The sequence below is a fragment of the Callorhinchus milii genome, unplaced genomic scaffold (assembly GCF_018977255.1).
Source record: "Callorhinchus milii isolate IMCB2004 unplaced genomic scaffold, IMCB_Cmil_1.0 Scaffold23, whole genome shotgun sequence".
NCBI classification, from domain to species: domain Eukaryota; kingdom Metazoa; phylum Chordata; class Chondrichthyes; order Chimaeriformes; family Callorhinchidae; genus Callorhinchus; species Callorhinchus milii.
Genome location: NW_024704764.1, coordinates 3,761,046 through 3,779,444, shown reverse-complemented (window position 1 = coordinate 3,779,444; position 18,399 = coordinate 3,761,046). Strand labels below are relative to the sequence as shown.

The 18,399-nt window shown below is 43.5% G+C and overlaps 1 protein-coding gene across 1 annotated transcript in view; it reads left to right on the top strand.

Moving 5' to 3' along the window:
• The first annotated feature begins 849 nt into the window (after nucleotides 1-849).
• The window catches only part of LOC103189462 (collagen alpha-1(XVIII) chain), a 68,504-nt gene continuing 50,954 nt past the window's right edge, over nucleotides 850-18,399 (top strand). The window contains exons 1-4 of the mRNA XM_007909874.2: nucleotides 850-1,069; nucleotides 4,434-4,978; nucleotides 9,897-10,007; nucleotides 13,228-13,296. Of these exons, the coding sequence (XP_007908065.2) occupies nucleotides 865-1,069; nucleotides 4,434-4,978; nucleotides 9,897-10,007; nucleotides 13,228-13,296 (930 nt within the window). The 5' untranslated portion in view covers nucleotides 850-864. The remainder of the gene's footprint in view (nucleotides 1,070-4,433; nucleotides 4,979-9,896; nucleotides 10,008-13,227; nucleotides 13,297-18,399) is intronic.

Sequence of the window (18,399 nt, the reverse complement as noted above, 5' to 3'; positions counted from 1 at the left end):
CAAAGTCACAAGGTGCCACAAGGCACAAGGAGAAAGGTCGATTGTCATACAAGATATTGATAGCAATTGATCCTGTATGGATTTTTTTGGACAGTATGGTTTAGTCTACCATCACAGTGGAAATTGTCATTTAAGAAAATAAACTGAAAGTCCTGGAGCAAATATCTTTTAAATAGAAACATTCAGTTTTCAGTTATAGTGGCTTCTCACTAAATGGGCTAAGAATTGTCCTGGCTCAACAATCCTCCAGATAAATTGTTGCGGTTGTTACTTTATGGCTATGCATGGAATCTTGCTACGCGTAAATTTGCTACCACGTTTGCTTAAAAATAGTCACTACACTTGTCAGCAATGAATGAAATATTTGAGACATTTTGGCATATGAAATACAAAAATCATTTTTATATGATATATATGTGTTCATTTATTTCTAAGCCCATTCTATTCCCTGTAGAGAATTTAAGGAACAGAGTGCATTTGAGCATTTGAGAATCTTGCAATTTTCACGCTATATTTTATTGTCAAACATAACCAGAAGAGTGATGCCCATAGTCGCAGATCCTCAATGATTTCTGCTTGTAGCAGCCCCACTAAAACAACAAACTGCTGCTGGGAGGGAGCCAGGTCTTCATCCTTGACAAGTTATCAGGATGCATGTTGATAAAGCATTCAGTGAGTGAATCCGCACTCAGAACGAGACATTCCCCTCTTAGGATAACAGTCCTTCAGTGTGAGAACCAGTAGCAGAAGTGTATCATGAAGAAATGACTTTGCGCTTTTATTTGAGGGCTTTTTAATAGTTTGTTTGAGTAAAAAAAAAACAGCAAAGTTGGATTGCAATTCTGTATGAGCCTCAGTACCAAGATGTCAGCTTTAGTTTTTAATACGGTGAGCTTCATGCTTCTCTGCGGACTCCTCCAACCAGCAAGTCCATGGTGGTGGAATTCACCTGAGGATGAAACCACAGTGGCTCCTGTGAGTAAGAAGCCCAACGAGGTGTCAGCTTCTCGGGCTAAGAGCGAAGACGCACAGTTGCCTATTGTTCCTGGTAAAAAGACTCCAGCAGATGGTAAGATTTGGGTGTCTCCTTTACCAAGTCAGCATAAAAATGCTCAGCCCATGAGAAGAAAAGGAACATTTGATGGAATAGAATTAGAATTATCAGGTTACTGGAGGCAACCTATTCAACCCAGAACATTAGTAGAGTTTACGCTAATACACTGGGAGTAGTAAAAAGCAGAGAATCGCAAAGGGATTCACTGAAGGCTGAATCAAATGTAATTTGTTGTTGTTAGGAAATCCTGCCACAAAGCAGCCAAATGGCTGGAAATCTGATCAGGATACAAAATTAAATTTGTATAGTGCTTTTCACATTGAGAGGACGTCCCAAGGACAGTCAGGGATTTGGATGCGAGCTGGTCACTCCATGGCTGTTTGTGGGAAATTGCTGTGCATATACTAGCGACCATATTTAGTTCACAAAATATATAGTCACTACATTTTACAGAATATCCTGTGAAGAACTTTCAGATGTCTTGATGGGCTGATAAGGTGTTGTACAATAAAATGCAAAATTACATTTTGCTTTTCATCTCAGGAGGACATCCCAAGGTTTCAATGAAACAGTCAATGTTTCAGACCTGAATTGAGGGTTGGGATCAGGCAGGGTGAAGGGCAGTGGGGGGGGTGGCTGAAGATTCGGTTGAAGAGCAGGCCAGAGCCTGCTGAGTGGAGGGAGTGGACAGGTTGATATGGGGTCAGCAGGTTGCAGTGGTAGGGAGGGGCAAGGCCATGGAGGGCCTTGAAAGCGAAGATGAGGATTTTGAACTCTATCCTCTGAGGGATGGGGAGCCAGTAGAGATGTTGTAATCCTGCCACAAAGGTGCTGGACAGTCAGGAATCTGCACCTGAGCTGGTGATTAGGATCAGGAGGGCCTTATCAGGTCGTCGAGACATTTCATTTCAAAGTGCTTCACAGGATTTACTATGAAGTGAAGTGACTGCATATTTTGTGGAGAGAGCACCCACTGCTCCAGATAGAATGAGTCTGAAAAGCTTCAGCGCAGTGTGGACTATAGGAGAGGAAGCATCCTCTATCCACATTGGCAATTGTGATGCAAGTGGACAGTGGGTCTAACTTATGCTGTTAAGGTATTTCTTATCAAGAAATGCGTAATTCACAAATTTCCGAAACGTTCGAAAGCTTAAAAGATTTTAGAAATTCTAGAATTACCACATCTTATTAAGGAATTTGTGGAGCAGCTTCTCCAGTGCAGGACAGGACTGGGTAGGAGAGCACTCGCCTCACAAGCAAGAGCACCTGAATTCGATTCCCGGCAGGGCGAAACATGAGTCAAGTTTCCTTACTCCACAAGCCTCTGTTTACCTAGCAGTGAGTAGGAAGCCAGCTGTTAGGCAATTGGCGGATCGCTTATCCGGAGGTAAAAATTTCTTCAAAATAAATAAAAATAATTTGTTCACTCAATCCACGAGTCTTTGTGGGATGCTGCTGTCTGCAATTGGTTGCTATGTTTTGCCCACAAAATATACAGTCAATTCACTTTACAGTATATTGTGTGAAACGCTTTGAGACGTCCGGAAGACGTGATAAGGCACTATATCTAATGCAAGGATTATTATTATTACTACTACAGGGCAGGGTAGAAAAGTGAACTCCAGTACAGGACAGGGCTCCAATGCTACAAATTGGAATCCAGTGAAAATACTGTATTCTCTTACAACTGAAACAGACTAGTTTTGGGTTATTTTGCCCCAGCTGCTTTATAGAACAATTTTCTTTTAATCTTGTTTGTGGGAAACTGTGGTGGGGCTGGGAGACAGTGGTGGGGTGGGACAGGGAGACTAGTGGGGCAGGGAGACTGTGGTTGGGGCAGGGAGACTGTGGTGGGTTGGGGCAGGGCGTGGTCTGTTTCTTCAGACCATAACAGCTCACCTTCCCCCCCCTCCCCCTCTTTCTGTTACCAGAAGAGTTATCTTCTGTTATCATTGCCATCATCACCGCAGACACTCTGCCTCTCTCTGGTGTGTTGCCTGTTCTGCACTATTAACACTTCTCCCCAGTTTTGTTTCAACCCAACCCCCCTTTTGTTTTACGCCTCTATCACCTCTTTTACGCCACTATCACCTCTTTAACCCATCAACTAACACATTCTCTCCTTTGTCTTCTTTTTTTGTCTTCTTTCTCTTCCTTGTCCTGCCTCCCCCTCTCAACTTGTTCTTAAAAACCTCTCCCTCCCAACATGCCCCAGTTCTGATGAAGGGAAAGTGTGGTGAAAACGTTGACTCACTTTCCTTTCTCCATAGATGCTGCCTGACTTGCTGAGTTTTCCCAGCTCTCTCTGTTTTTGTTTCAGATTTCCAGCATCTGCAACATTTTGTGTTTTGTTCACAGTTCTCAGGTCACCTCACTAAGTGGGCCACTTTTGCCCAGTCTCTGGAGTGACAGGGTTTATGAGGTTCCACTGAACTATAGATCAACTATGTTTAGACTGTGGCTATGGATTAATAATGCTTAGGGATTATGGTTTCTTTTGATATGACTTTATGATGTTATAATATCTCAAAGTGTTTCACATAATCATTTACTTTGAACTGTTGCTATGTAGGCAAACGCCACAGATTATCTGTGCCAGCAACTTTCCACAAACAACAGTAGGTCGATGCCTTATTAATATTTTTTGCTGACTGAATGAGTAACAAGTATTAGCCAGGACACAAGGCGGATTCCTTGGTCTTATCCAAAATAATTTGAACCACGAGAACAGGACCTTGGATTGTCTCATCTGAAGGATTGATTATCTACGCAATGGGTTTAAACATTTGATAATTAATGTCCCTTATGGAAACTTAATGAGAATTGTGGTCCAGAACTGGAGCCAATCCCACCAACAATACAAATGTAAGGAGTGAATGTGTATCAGTTTGGACACAAGCTGAGACAGAAATAATGGTGTTAAACCAGAAATAAAATTGCCGCCCAATTCTCTCATTCCCGATTGAACTAATTTGTCCCCATAACACCCGCTCCCATCTTACTACTTGATCCGATGTTCTTGTGACACACTTCAAGACGTGAAAGCTATTGTACAAGTGAAAATTCACACAGTGCCCCTCAGCGGAACCAAAACTTGCCAATCGGCTGAACAGGTGTGCTCAGATACTGATAGGTAGTCATAGAAACATAGAGTTTCCAGCATAGAAGGAGGGCATCTCGCTCATCAAGCCTGACTCGACTCACAGAGCAAACGTCCTGGGTTGAAATTCAACTTGTGATTTTTTTTATTATTATTATGTTTTGTTATTAATTATTTGTATTACATTTATTATTTTTCACTTGTGTTGTGATGAGTTACCATTCTCAGGGGCAGGCGTCTAGAGTTACAAATGATCACTGAACACTGATTGTCTTCCAGAGGAAGAATCACTGAAGGACATCAATCTGCTGCAACTAGTTTCAGAAACTTCTCCGGAGATACCCCTGATTGAAGGCCTGAATGGAGGAATGGCCCTTGATTTTCACTCAATCAGCCCCAGTGTCATCCCAGCTCAGCCACTCTTTCCAAAATATTTTTACAAAGATTTTTCTATTCTAGCCACACTGAAACAGACCAATCTGAATGGTGGGTTTATCTTTGCTCTCATGGGTGCTCCTCATGAGGTCATTAACCTTGGGGTTAAGCTGTCTCCAGTGGAGGACAACATCCAGATGATCAACTTTTACTACACACCGTCTGACTCCGAGATCTCCAATAAAGTGACTTCCTTCAGCGTGCCGGCCAGGATCAACCAATGGACAAGGTTTGGACTCAGTGTTGAGGGGAACATGGTCACTCTTTACTTACAGTGTCAGAGGCCACAGCGACTTTCATTCAAGAGAGTATCCGACCCGCTGATGTTTAAATCAAATTCCAATTTATTCATTGCCAAAGCTGGAGGAGTCAACGGAGACAAGTACACTGTGAGTTCTTATTTTCCAATAGATAGTAATAATAATCCTTGTATTTGATATTTCTTGGTGATGTCATCCGCAGACATGGGGTCAACTTCCACACGTATGTGGATGTCACCCAACTCTACCTCTCTGCCTCCACCATTGACTCCAGGATCCACTGCTGTTCTGACAGAATGTCTGTGAGACATGAAGTCCTGGATGAGAGCTAACTTTCTTCAGTTGAACGCCAAGACCAAGGCACTCCTGATTGGCTCCTGTCAGCGCCTCCTCATCTCAGGCACTGACAGGATCATCATCCATGGTTGCTCACTCCACCTTGCTTAGCCAGTCCAGAATCTTGGTGTCTTGTTTGACCCTCGACTGACCTTTCTGTCTACCTTCTTGCCCACTAACCTAGTCTGTCTATTTTCCTTTGGATTCTTCGTGTATCATCCTCACTGCTTACTCTCTCACTTATCTTCGTATCGTCCGCGAATTTAGATATGCTAAGTTCTATTTCCTCATCTAAATCCTTGATATAGACTGTAAATAATTGAGGCCCAAGCATTGATCCTTGTGGCACTCCACTACAACAACAACAACAACAAGATTCCATTTATAGAGCGCCTTTCACGTCGGGAGGACGTCCCACGGCGCTGTACAGTTGGGTCAGGACCCGAGCAGGGGGGAAATGGTCAGGGTGAGGGGAGGGAAGGGAGGGAGCCACATCCTGCCAATCTGAGAAGGCCCCGTTCATCCCTACTCTCTGTTTTCGTCCTGTTAGCCACTTTCCAATCCACGCTAATATATTACCTTTAATTCCATGAGCTCTAATCTGATGCAATAGCCTTTTATGTGGCACCTAGTCCAATGCCTTCTGGAAATCCAAATACACCACATCTACTGGTTCCCCCCTATCTAACCTGCTAGTTACATCCTCAAAAAACTCTAAAAGATTCGTTAAACATGATTTCCCTTTCATAAAGCCATGTTGACTCAGTACCCCATGACGACGTCCCTAATTAAGAACGCTAGAATTTTCCCTACACCAATGTCAGACTGACTGGTCCATAGTTCCCCATCTTCTCTCTCCCACCCTTCTTAAGTATCGGCATTACATTTGCGATTTTCCAATCAATGGGAACTGTTTCAGAATCCAAGGAATTTTGGAAGATCAAAAGCAAAGCATCCACTATCTCTGTAGCCACCTCTTTTAAAACCCTAGGATGCAGACCACCAGGTCCAGGGGATTTATCTGTTTTTAATCCTACCAATTTCTCTAGCACTATTGTTTTACTGATGTTCCTTTCTTTAAGTTCCTCACTAACATTATCCACTAACATTATTTTTGGTAAGTTTTTAGTGTCCTCTAACGTGAAGACAGAAGCAAAATATTTGTTTAATGACTCTGCCATTTCTTTATTCCCCGTTATAATTTCTCCTGTCTCTGCCTGCAATGGACCCACATTCACTTTTGATAGTCTCTTTCTCTTTATGTACTTGTAAAAACTCTTACAGTCTGTCTTTATGTTCCTAGCTAGTTTACTCCGATATTCCATTTTCTCCCTCAGTTTCTTGGTTTTCCTTTGCTGTTCTCTAAAGCCCTCCCTCAGGTTTACTGCTCTTTTTGGCAGTATTATAGGCCTCTTCTTTTAATTTTATACTTTCCCTAACTTCTCTAGTTAGCCAAGGTTGAATCACTTTCCTGTGGCATTTTTATTTTTTAAGGGAACATGTGATCGCTGGGAATTATATCTTTAAACGTTTGCCATTGCTGGTCTTCCGTCATATTTTTTAATATCATTTCCCAGTCTATTTTAGATAAATCTTCTCTCATACCTGCAAAGTTGGCTTTATTTAAATTTAAGATCCTTACTTCGGATTCAACGACATCACTCTCTAACTTAATGTTAAATTCCATCATGTTATGGTTACTCTGTCCTAAAGGAGCCTTAACTTCCAGATTGCCGATTAGACCTATATCATTACACAAAATAAGATCTAGGATAGCCTGTTCCCTGGTTGGTTCCTCAGCATACTGGTCTAGAAAACTATCTCTAGTGCATTCTATAAACTCATCCTCTAATTTACTTTTGCCAATGTGGTTTTTCCCAGTCTAAATGAAGATTGAAATCACCCACTGTTAGTGTATTCCCCTTGCTACACGCTCCTCTATTTTCCTGATTAATATCCTGCCCAATACTGTAACTGCTGTTTGGGGGTTTATAAACTACTCCCACTAGTGTTTTCTGCCCCTTGTTTCTTACCTCCACCCATACTGACTCTACATCCTGATTTTCTGATTTAAAATCCTTCCTCGCTACTGTTTTTATCTCATCTTTTATTTCATCCGGCCCAAGGCGAATTCTAATTTCCGGCCGCCTGCTCCCTCCCTTCCCGATGCAGGAGCCGGCGGTTGGGAGGAAGCAGCGAGAGAGAGCGTGTGTTTGTGTGTGTGTGAGAGAGAGAGAGGGGAAGGGGGAATGGAAATTGCTGCACTGTGTACCCAAGCTGAGGGAAAGGCAAGCGTATCTCCTTACCCCACTCCGGCTCCTGCCGCTGCAGATAGTGAGACTGATTGAGAGAAAGAGGGGGGAGAGAGAGTGATTGAGTGAGAGAAGGAGAGAGTGTGAGTGAGAGGTGAGAGAGTGTGTGAGAAAGCGCTTACCAGAGAGGGGCGCGAGAGACAATGTGGGAGAGACTGTCTGAGTGGGGAGAGTATGTGTGGGAGGAAGGGGTAGTGAGAGAGAGTGTGTGACGACAAAGAGAGAGGGAGTGAGGGAGAGTAATTGAGAATGTGTGAGAGAGAGAGAGAGAGAGTGTGAGAGAGAGGGAGAGAAAGTGATCGAGAGAGGGAGGATAGAGTGTGAGAGAGAAGAGTGACTGTGTGAGAGAGAGAAAGAGAGAGAGCATAAAGGGGAGGGGGAGAGAAGGGAGATAAAGAAACAAAGAGAGTGAGAAAATGAGCAGAGAGAGAGAGGAGACGTGAGGGGAGTGTTTCGTGGTTCACTGTCAGGACTGATGATTGAAACCTCCCTCGGCCGCCGTGGGGTGTTGGGGGGGCGACCCGAGCACAGACACCGAGTGATGTGCCGGACAGTTTCCTCACAGAAATCTCTCTCTTTCCCCAGTGGGAAACTCCTCGATGGCCCATGACATTTCTCAAGTAGGTTACCTGGCCGTCAGCAGCCAAAAGGTTGGTCCTCCCTGGCTTAGACTGTGTGATTCCAAGTCCTGATGTGGGACTTGAAACCACAACCTTCTGACTCAGAGGTGAGATGCTACCACTGAGCCAGGCTGACACACCTGGTGCCGGCTTCCAGATCTCATATTATTTTCCATTTCAAAGATTGCTCTGACATATTGCAAAATGGCAACCTTTACATTTTGATCTTGGATTTGACTGAAAAGTCAGGCCATTTACTACTGTGTTTTTCAGTGAAAATCAGACCAGTTTTCTTTAGAAGCTGTATTAACCGCCAACAAGTACAGTGACTGGAGGGGGATGGAGAAATAAAAACAAAAGAAGGTTTTTGGAGGAGAAATAAGAGCTAGAATGAATCCTTTGAGTTTGACAGAAAACGTAAAGAGAAAGAAATGAGAGAATAATATGTTGAAGCCGGTAGCAATAGCAGCATGGTAAAGGATTATAAAATGTTATAAAAAAAATTTAAATCGATATTTAGCTTTGCAAATTGTATGAAGTCAAAAAGGTTCAGATTTTACAAACTAAATTATCTGCAGTGTCCAGTAGACAACAACAAAGATCTCAGTATCTCGATGTTTTGGTTTTGAAGAAATGGAAATTTAAATTCTGGAAAATATTTAGGATCCCTAGATTGTGGTACATGTTAAACAGTCAATAAAAAGTTTCATTGGCAACATGGGTTAGTGAAATTATTGTGGTGATGCTTAAGGTTAGCTCCAACATGTCCAATGCTTTACTTTATAAAACTATTTTCGCTGGACAATTTAATGTCAGAATAGCAATTCTCTATCTGAATTGATTCTAATGTGTTTGAGTGCATTGTATTGTGTGACTCACACCTTGGGAGATAAGAACTTTTTATGTTGGGCTGGAGTCTGAGGTCCACTGACTCACCAATCAGTGCAAACCGTCTCTCTCCATTTGCACTCTCAAAATCATTAATATTTGAAAACCTTTATTAGATTTCTTCTGCCTGCCCTGTCATTCAGCTAACGCATTCCCCAACCTCCAGCATCTGCGGCCGTGCTTTCAGCCACCACGCCTCTAATCTCTGAAACTCCCTGCTTCAATCCCTTTGCTTCCGACAACCTCCTCCATCAGTCTTTGCCCCACCGCCTCAACATCCCTTTATCTCTCTCTAAATCCCACCTAAAGACCTTCCTCTTCGACCATATAATAATAATAATCCTTGCATTTGATATAGCGCCTTATCAACATCTTCGTCTCAAAGGGCTTCAAAGTATAAAGTCAATTCACTTTAAAGTATATTCTGTGAAGCGCTTTGAGATGTCTCAAAGATATGATAAGGCACTATATCAAATGCAAGGTTTTTTTAATTATAAAGTGAATTGATTGTATATTTCGTGGGCAAGATATGTTCACCCATGGTTAACCACCCCCCCCCACCCCTGGTTCGGCTTTGAATACCGCCACTGTACAGTGCTCCGAGACCCTATCCTGCGTGAGGGCACTATATAAATGGAAATTGTTGTTTTAGATTTCCTCTCCCTGAACCTTCTCTGTTTTCATGCCAACAAAAGTCCTGGCCTTTGGGAAAACTCCCCTTATTCAGTAGCTAGTACACTCTTAAAATTCAGACTTTGAAGAAAAGAAACTTCAAAGTTGATACTAAAGATTGAAATGTTTCCCTGTTGTCTGAAAGTGACTCCTTGATGGAAATATCTTGTATTTATCTCCTGTTTTAATCAGCCTCCGCATATTTTGTTTTTGCTCCAGGGAGTTATTCAACATCTGTCAATCACACCAGACACAGAGGCAGCAGAGAAGGAAGAAATTGTAACATGTGATGACACCCTGATTGATGAAGACGATGAGGATGAACCGAGGGTAAAGATTTTACAATTAGAGGAACCAGAGATTGCACTTTATTAGAGTTGCAACAGTCAGTGCTAAAATTAATGATTGGTATTGATCAAGGATCTGTTAAATTCGTCCAGCGACTTGAAAGGGGTATTAACTTCTGCAACCACCCTGCTTCAGTTCCAAAGTGAATGAATGTTATGTGTGGTTTCCAGGAACTGTTAGTATCACAATTGAGAGCTGATAAACCTGTTGCTGATCATTTACCTCATCTTCTTTCCCATTATTTTCAACCTGATGTCCTGTGTTATGGGTCTTGGCCTGTTCCATTTGGAGCAGAAATCACTGTTTGAAGAAACTCTTTTATTGAACAAATTGATAAATCAGCACAGATCAGCATAAACTTGTCCTCTAATTAGATAATTAATTAGATTAGATAATTATTTGGGGAGGACACGTTTGCAGGGCTATGGGGAGAGAGCGGGGGAGTGGGGTTGATCAGGGCTGTGGGGAGAGAGCGGGGGAGTGGGGTTGATCAGGGCTGTGGGGAGAGAGCGGGGGAGTGGGGTTGAATTGGATAGCTCTTTTCAAAATGCCGACACAGGTACGATGGGCCAAATGGCCTCCTTCTGTGCTGTGTGATTCTATGATTCCATGATAGACATATCTGTTCCAATTACCTCACTATGTTCCCCCATCCCCACCTGTGTTCGTCCCCTGGTTCTCTATTTATACACGTTCACAAATGCCATTCTCTGTATTTGTGATCAGGTCTCTCTCTCTCTGTTGCCTTTGACATTGTTGACCATTCTAGTCTTCTCCCCCACCTTTCCTCTCTGTTCCACCTTCACAGTTCTGTCCTTGCCTGTTTTAATTAGCTTTCCCATCATCTCCATTTCATACCTGCCAACGGCTTCTTTTCCTGCTCCTGCACCGTCTCATGTGGCGTTCCTCAGGGCACTCTGCTTTCTGTCTCCCATCCAGTTCTGTATCCATGCTGCCACTGTCCCTTTAATACAGTGGGCTTCTTTTGCTTACAAGTCTATTATGTGGCACTTTATCAAACGCCTTTTCAAAATCCATATAAACTACATCAACTGTTCTACCTTTTCCACCCTCTCCGTTATTCATCAAAAAACTCTATCAGGTTTGTTAGACATGATTTGCCTTTAACAAACCCATGTTGGCTGTACTTTATTAACCCATATTTTTCTCAGTGAAAATTTATTTTGTCCCAAATTATCATCTCTAGATGTTTCCCCACGACTGAGGTTAGGCTAACTGGCCTGAAGTTTCCGGGTTTATCCTTCTGCCCCTTTTTGTACAGGGGAATAACATTTGCAACCCTCCAGTTCTCTGGCACCACTCCGGTATCCAAGGAGGATTGAAAGATTGTGGACAGAGCCTCCATTATTTCCACCCTTACTTCCCTCAGTAACCTAGGACGCATCCCGTCTGGACTGGGTGACTTATCTACCTTGAGCACCAACAACCTTTTTTTAGTACCTCCTCTTGGTTTATTCTTCTCTTATCCAATATTCACTGTGGCATTGGCTGCATTCCCTTCTTTTATGAAGACAGATGCAAAGCACTCATTCAGTACGTCAACCATGGAAAACCATGTCTCCACAAGAAGATTTCCTCTTTGGTCCCTAATTGGACCCACCCTACCTTTGACTAACCTTTTATTCTTTAACAAAAACAGAGAGAGCTGGGAAAACTCAGCAGGTCAGGCAGCATCTATGGAGAAAGGAAAGTGAGGTAACGTTTCAAGTCCTCGACCCTTCATCAGTTTGTCAGAGCTGTTGAAGGGTAGTGAACTCAAAACGTTGACTCACTTTACTTTCTCCATAGATGCTGCCTGACCTGCTGAGTTTTCCCAGCTCTCTCTGTTTTTGTTTCAGATTTCTAGCATCTGCAGAATTCTGTGTTTTGCTTTTATTCTTTATATGCTTATAAAATACCTTAGGGTTCCTTTTATGTTACCCACTAATCTTTTCTCGTACAATCTCTTTGCCCCTTTTTAGTTCCGTTTTCAGTTCTCCTCTGTACTTTCTATATTCTATTTGATTATCTTCTGTATTTTGGACCTGACATTTATCATAAGCCTCCTTTTTTAGTTTCATTTTAATCCCAATTTATTTAGTCATCCAGGGATGCCTTACCTTTCCCCTTTGTGGGAATGTATTTGTTCTGTCTCCGAACTATCTCCTCCTTGAAGGCTTTCCATTGCTCGTTTAGCGTTCTACCTACCAATCTTTCTTTCCAGTCCACCTTGGTTAGACCCTATTCAACTCACTGAAATTAGCCCCTTTCCAGTTGAGTGTCTTCACCTTTGATTGTTTCTTGCCCTTTTCGATAAGTACTCTAACCTAATGATGCGATTACTGTTGTCCAGATGCTTTCCCACTGCAACACATTCCAGTTAACCCTCTTCATTGCCCAGAACTAGATCCAGCACTGCTTCCTTCCTCGTTGGGCTGGAAACGTACTAATCTAGAAAGTTATCCTGCTCACATTTCAGGAATCCTTCCCCTTCCTTGCCCTTTAAACTGTTTTCCCCCAGTCTATGTTAGGATAATTGAAGTCCCCTATTATCACTACTCTATTGGTTTTACATCTTTCTGAAATCTGCTTGGCTGACTCTGAGCCTTGAAAATATCTTAAATGAGCATCTAAACTGCATCGAACCTTCCCATATGTCTGTATTAAATGTAACTATCTAACCTGTTGATGAACCACTAAAACTATCCATGCACATGACTTGTTTCCCATTGCTCCCGTGCAGCACTTCCAGAGTCTTTGCTGGATTCACAGGTCTCAGATCGTTACAACGGTTGATTCCATTTTTCTTTTTTTTGGCCTCATGTTTCTTTCTACTTTTTTTCCCTTTCAAGCATCTTGTAGTTATTTCACACCCCTGACACCAGCCACAATATATGGTGCAGAAATCACTGTTTAAAGAAACTTTTTTATTGGGTAAATCAGCATGCATTGTGCCTGATTCCCATCACCTAAATACTCACCCCCGGAGTTCACCCCTGGAGCTCTATTCATACATGTTCAGTCGCAACCCTTTTTGAGTTATCCCAACTTGTACCCGATGTAACGGGCCTTTCCTGCATCCAGGTCGCTCAATAAAAGTGTTAAAAATAAATGAAATGCTGCTCTCTCTGGGCCAAGGGTTTAGTTTTGATGTTAAGGACTAGAAATTCCCAGGACTAATTGGAATTTTTTCATGCTGCAGTTTTCTGGGATGATTCAAAGCGTGGGCTCAAAGGACCAGGAAATTACATTTGTCACCACATTAAATCCAGTAAGTGAAAACTACTTTATGTTATCTGCAATGGAGAACAGTGAGGATCTTGCAGGTCCAAGCCAGGAACCTCTGACTCGCCTTGGAGCTGCCCTCCTGTCACTGGTCAACAGGATTCTCCCTGAAGCACGCACCCAGTCAGTGTTCCAGAGTGCAATTGTGGTTTCTATCCACAAGAAGGGTGACCCGAGTGAAACCGATAACTACAGAACGATCGCGTTGATATCAGTAGCTCTTAAAGTGGTGCTTTGGGTAGTCACTGCATGTATATCACAGGCATTCGAGGCTCAAGATTTGATCAGGAAGGAACAGGCGAGCTTCCGTTCTCGTGAGGAATATGTGGGACAGGTTGTTCTTTATGAGATTGTAGATTGCCATAAGACTGAGGAAGCATGTCTGTGGTGCCTTCGTCAACTTCTGAAAAGCTTTCAACCTAGTGCCTCATAAGGCCCTCATGATGAAACTGGAGACATGGGAGTACATGGCCAAATCCTGGATTTTATCTGGAATGTGTATTCCAGCTCCAGGGACCATGTAAGGGTTGACAGTGGACTTACTGAGTCTGGACAATGTCCTCAGGCAACGCTGTAAGTATATAAGTTCCTCACGATGCAATACAATGAGGCTAACCAGCATTCCTCAGAATGAAGTCAGTGTTTTATTACAATCAAAGTGATATTGATAAGCTATTAGTATCACACATACAACCAGGGACGTGTAGTTTGGATTCAAAAGGTGATCCAATCCTTCCTCCATGAGAGATGGTGGCGCTTCGTGTACGTCGATCCTTGTTCTTCTACACTTCAGCAATCCTGTAAGGTAACATACCGCAGATTACGTGAGAGTTTTGGTAAATTATCCTCACATTCTGTCTTTTCATTCTTTTAGTTTGCATAACATGTGCTCCATAAGCATGGCTAAAGTTATATTATCATTTTCCTGTATGTTCCTAATCCTCCTATCTTTAAAAATCCTCCCTGTACCCATCCCTGCTCTGAAACTGCTGCCCCATCTCCAACCTCCCTTTCCATTCCAAGGTCCTGGAATGAGTCGTTGCTTCCCAGCTTCGCTCCTTCCTCTTCTGCCACTCCCTTCATGAACTCCTCCAATTGGGGTTACGTACCGCCCACAGCACAGAAACAGCTTTGACAAATGACATTCTGTCCATCTGCGACCAGGGCTCCATCTGCCACCTCGTCCTCCTTGACCTCTCTGCTGCCTTCGACACGGTTCACTACTTTATCCTCCTCCATCGCCTCTCCTCTCAACCTCAGTCTTCATGGTTTTGTCCTTGAATTGTTCAGATCGTACCTTTCACACCGTCTTCACTTCATCTCCACAAATGATTTCTCCTCTAATCCCCTCGCCATCTCGTGGAGTTCCTCAGAGCTCTGTCCTGGGTCCCCTCCTCTTCAATATCTATATGCTCCTTCTTGGTGACATCATCTGCAGACACAGAGTCAGCTTCCACATGTATGCGGATGACACCCATCTCCACCTCTCTGCCTCCACCCTTGACTCCAGGACCCACTGCTGTCCTCACAGAATGTCTGTCAGACATCAAGTCCTGGATGAGACTTAACTTTCTTCAGTTGAATGTCAAAAAGACCGAGGCTCTCTTGATTGGCTCCCATCAGCACCGCCACACCTCAGACGCTGACAGCATCACCATCCATGGTTGCTCACTCCACCTTACCAAGCCAGGCCAGAACCTTGGCATCTTTTTAACCCACAATTATCCTTTCTACCCCACATCCATGCCATGAACCGCTCTGCCTTCCCCCACCTCTGTAACATTACCTGGCTCCGCCACCGTCTCTCACCGCAGGCTGCCGAGCCCCTCATACACACATTCATAACATCCAGGCTTGACAATGCAAACTCCCTGCTTGTCGGCCTCCCCAACTCCTCCCTCCATAGGCTGCAGATCATCCAGAACTCTGCAGCCCATGTCCTCTTCCGCACCAGGCTCCACGAACTTATCAGCCCCATCCTCGCCTGACTCCATTGGCTTCCCATCACGCAGAAAATACAGTTCAAGAATCTGGTCCTCACCTTCAAAGCACTCCATGATCTTGCTCCCACCTGCCTCTGTGACCTCCTACCAACCTGCCCTCTCCCTACGCTCAGCGAGCTCTGGCCTGCTTGACATCCCCTGCTTCGCCCACCCCACCATTGGCGGGCGGACCTTCAGCCACTCTGCCTCCACCCTCTGGTACTCCATCCCACAGTCCTTCTACCTTACCCCTCCCTTGCCTCCTTCAAGACTCATCTCAAGATCCTTCTCCTTCAATCACCCTCCTCCCCCCCTGGCCTCCACCATCCCCAATCCCAACCCTCAAACTCTGGTCTGAAACATTGACTGCACAGGACCTTGGGACATCCTTCCGAGGTGAAAGGGACTATACATATGTAATTTTGTTGTTGTTGTTGTATACAGTTGAAGCATCATTTGTTCCCCTTTATATTCCAGGCCCCTTGAGATAAAGGCCAACATTCCATTTGCCTCTTTGATTACTTTTTGCACCTGGGAACTAGTTTTCAGTGATTTGTGGATATGGACACCTAAATCTCTTTGCTCCTCTCCAGTTCTTAGTTTCTCCCCATTAAACAAATATTCTGCTTTATCTTTTTTTGATCCATAGTGGATGACCTTGTACTTCCCTACATTAAACTCCATCTGCCACAGCTTTGCTCACTCATTTAATCTGTCTAAGTCCCTTTGTAATTTCTTACTCCCATTTACAAAATTTACTGAGCCTCCTGGTTTAGCATCGTCTGCAAACTTGGATATAAAACTTTCTATTCCTTTATAAATGAAAAGCTGAGCTCCATTTGAGGTCCCAGTGCAGACCCCTGGGTGACACCACTTGTCACATCCCACCAATCAGAGAACACTCCCTTTTATCCCTACCCTCTGTTTCCTGCCTCCCAACCAATTTCCAAACCTTGTCACAAGATTACCACTGACTCCATGCACTTCCATTTTTGCCAATAATCTTTTGTGCAGAACCTTATCAAATGCCTTCTGGAAGTGCATATAAACAACATCCATAGACACTTTCTTATCTACTATTTTAATGACTTGCTCAAAAAAATTCCATTAGATTAATCAGACATGACCTGTCCTTCACAAACCCATGCTGACTCTCTTTGATTAGTTCATACCTGTTCAAGTTTTCAGTCACTGTATCCCTGATGATGGATTCAAGTATTTTTCCTACAACTGACGTTAAGCGAACAGGTCTGCAGTTCCCTGGTTTCCCCTCCCTCCCTTCTTAAATAAAGGGATGATATTCACAATTTTCCAATCTAAGGCCACAATTCTCGAATCTAGTGAGCTTTGGAAAATTATGACGACTGCATCTCCTATTTCCTTTAACACCCTGGGGTGGAAACTATCAGATCCTGGAGATTTGTCTATCTTGAGTCTCATTATTTTCTCCCATTTCCAATATATTTTATTTATATTAATTTTATTAAGCATTTCACTTTGATATTGTTAGATTCCCCTGTACGGCTGGTATTTTGACCTCACCCTCTACTGTAAAAACAATAGCAAAGTATTTATTTAACAAGTCAGCCATTTCCTTATTTTCCGTTATAGTCTCACCTACATCTGTCTTTAATGGACCCATATCCCCTTGACCATTCTTTCTCTTAATATATTTATAAAAGCTTTTACTATTGGTTTTAATATCCCTTGCAAGTTTTTTCTGAGGAAACTGAGGCCTGGGGTGGCAGCTGCTGGAAGGTGGACTTGGTCCTGGAGTCCGGGTTTGTGACATATGTTCGTATGTCCAGCGCCTGGAATCCACCTTGATTGGCTGCAGAGAGGCCAGGAGCTGCTGCTTAAACTCCACTCCTCCAACTGGTGGAACCGTCACCCGATAGGAAGGGATGTGAACCTGAGCTGCGGACAGGAAGATAGTGACAATGTTCTCGCGCATTTCATACTGAGTTGTGTTGCCCACCAGGAAGCTCACAGGGAGTTCCTGGTACCTACCATGCACCTAGTCAGGGCCCAAACCTGGGCTTGTCAGATGTCGGAACAATGAACTAGTGACTATCCTGCTTGGGCGGGAGATAAGCAGGGTCTACTTGGAGCTGAAGTGGCTCCAAGATAACATCGCTGACAATGGAATATTGGAATGGAGCCAGCCCTCTGCGACCATCTCTAGTCCGCTTCCTGAGCCAGGCGGGTCCGCAGTATTCCAGGGCACTCACTGCTGATGACAGCACAGCCCAGCCTGGCTCATCGGCAGGATCTAGAAGGGTCGACCAGTCACTGGGGGCAGGGAATCTTCCCACTCAGCTCCTGTTAACCCTGCAGCTAAAGCCCTAACAGGTAGGGTGTTCCTTACTGGACAAGCAGAGGGAAAGCTTGCTGGACATCAATATCAGTGGCAAGCTGTGTGGTTTCAGCTGGCTAGATTCCAGCAGTTACTCCAACACACACGCTGGGTTCCCCAAGCCTAAACTCCTGCTAACCCACCCCTATACTTTGTGGAATTAGGTAAGCAGGAGGGCATCCCTCCAGGGAGAGAGTGCGCATGCCATTCCATTCCAACAATCTATCTCTAGGATTGCCATGTAGGTGGGATGCAAGGAATTCTCAGCTTGGTTTGGAGACTCTTTAGCATGGTGATAGGTTTCCGTACGTGTCAGACACGTGTGATCACAATGTGATCTTTACAATTATTAGACAAAACAAACAAAAAAAATTATTCACCACCTTTCTCCTTCCATCCTGAAGGTACTATCACTTGCTGAGCTCCACCTGTGTCAGTCACTCTCCTGTATGAAGTATATAGGTTACACATTAATATCCCTTGCAATGGCACCAATAGTTAATGGTTGTGGAATAGCTACCTATTGTTCTGAACATTTCTTGGAGCTACAGTCTTTCATTTAGCTGCAGTGTTTACCTGACTTTCTTTATGATCTGTAATAAAATGAAGGCCCATTCTAAGGTATAGAAATCAGCCCATTGTGTTGGCTTGGCCTGATCTTCTGCTCTTTTATTGTCGGGTCAAATCTATTATTTAATTTCCTGAAGTTTTCATCAGCTCAGAGTTAAGCAGAGATGAAGCAATGTGATCT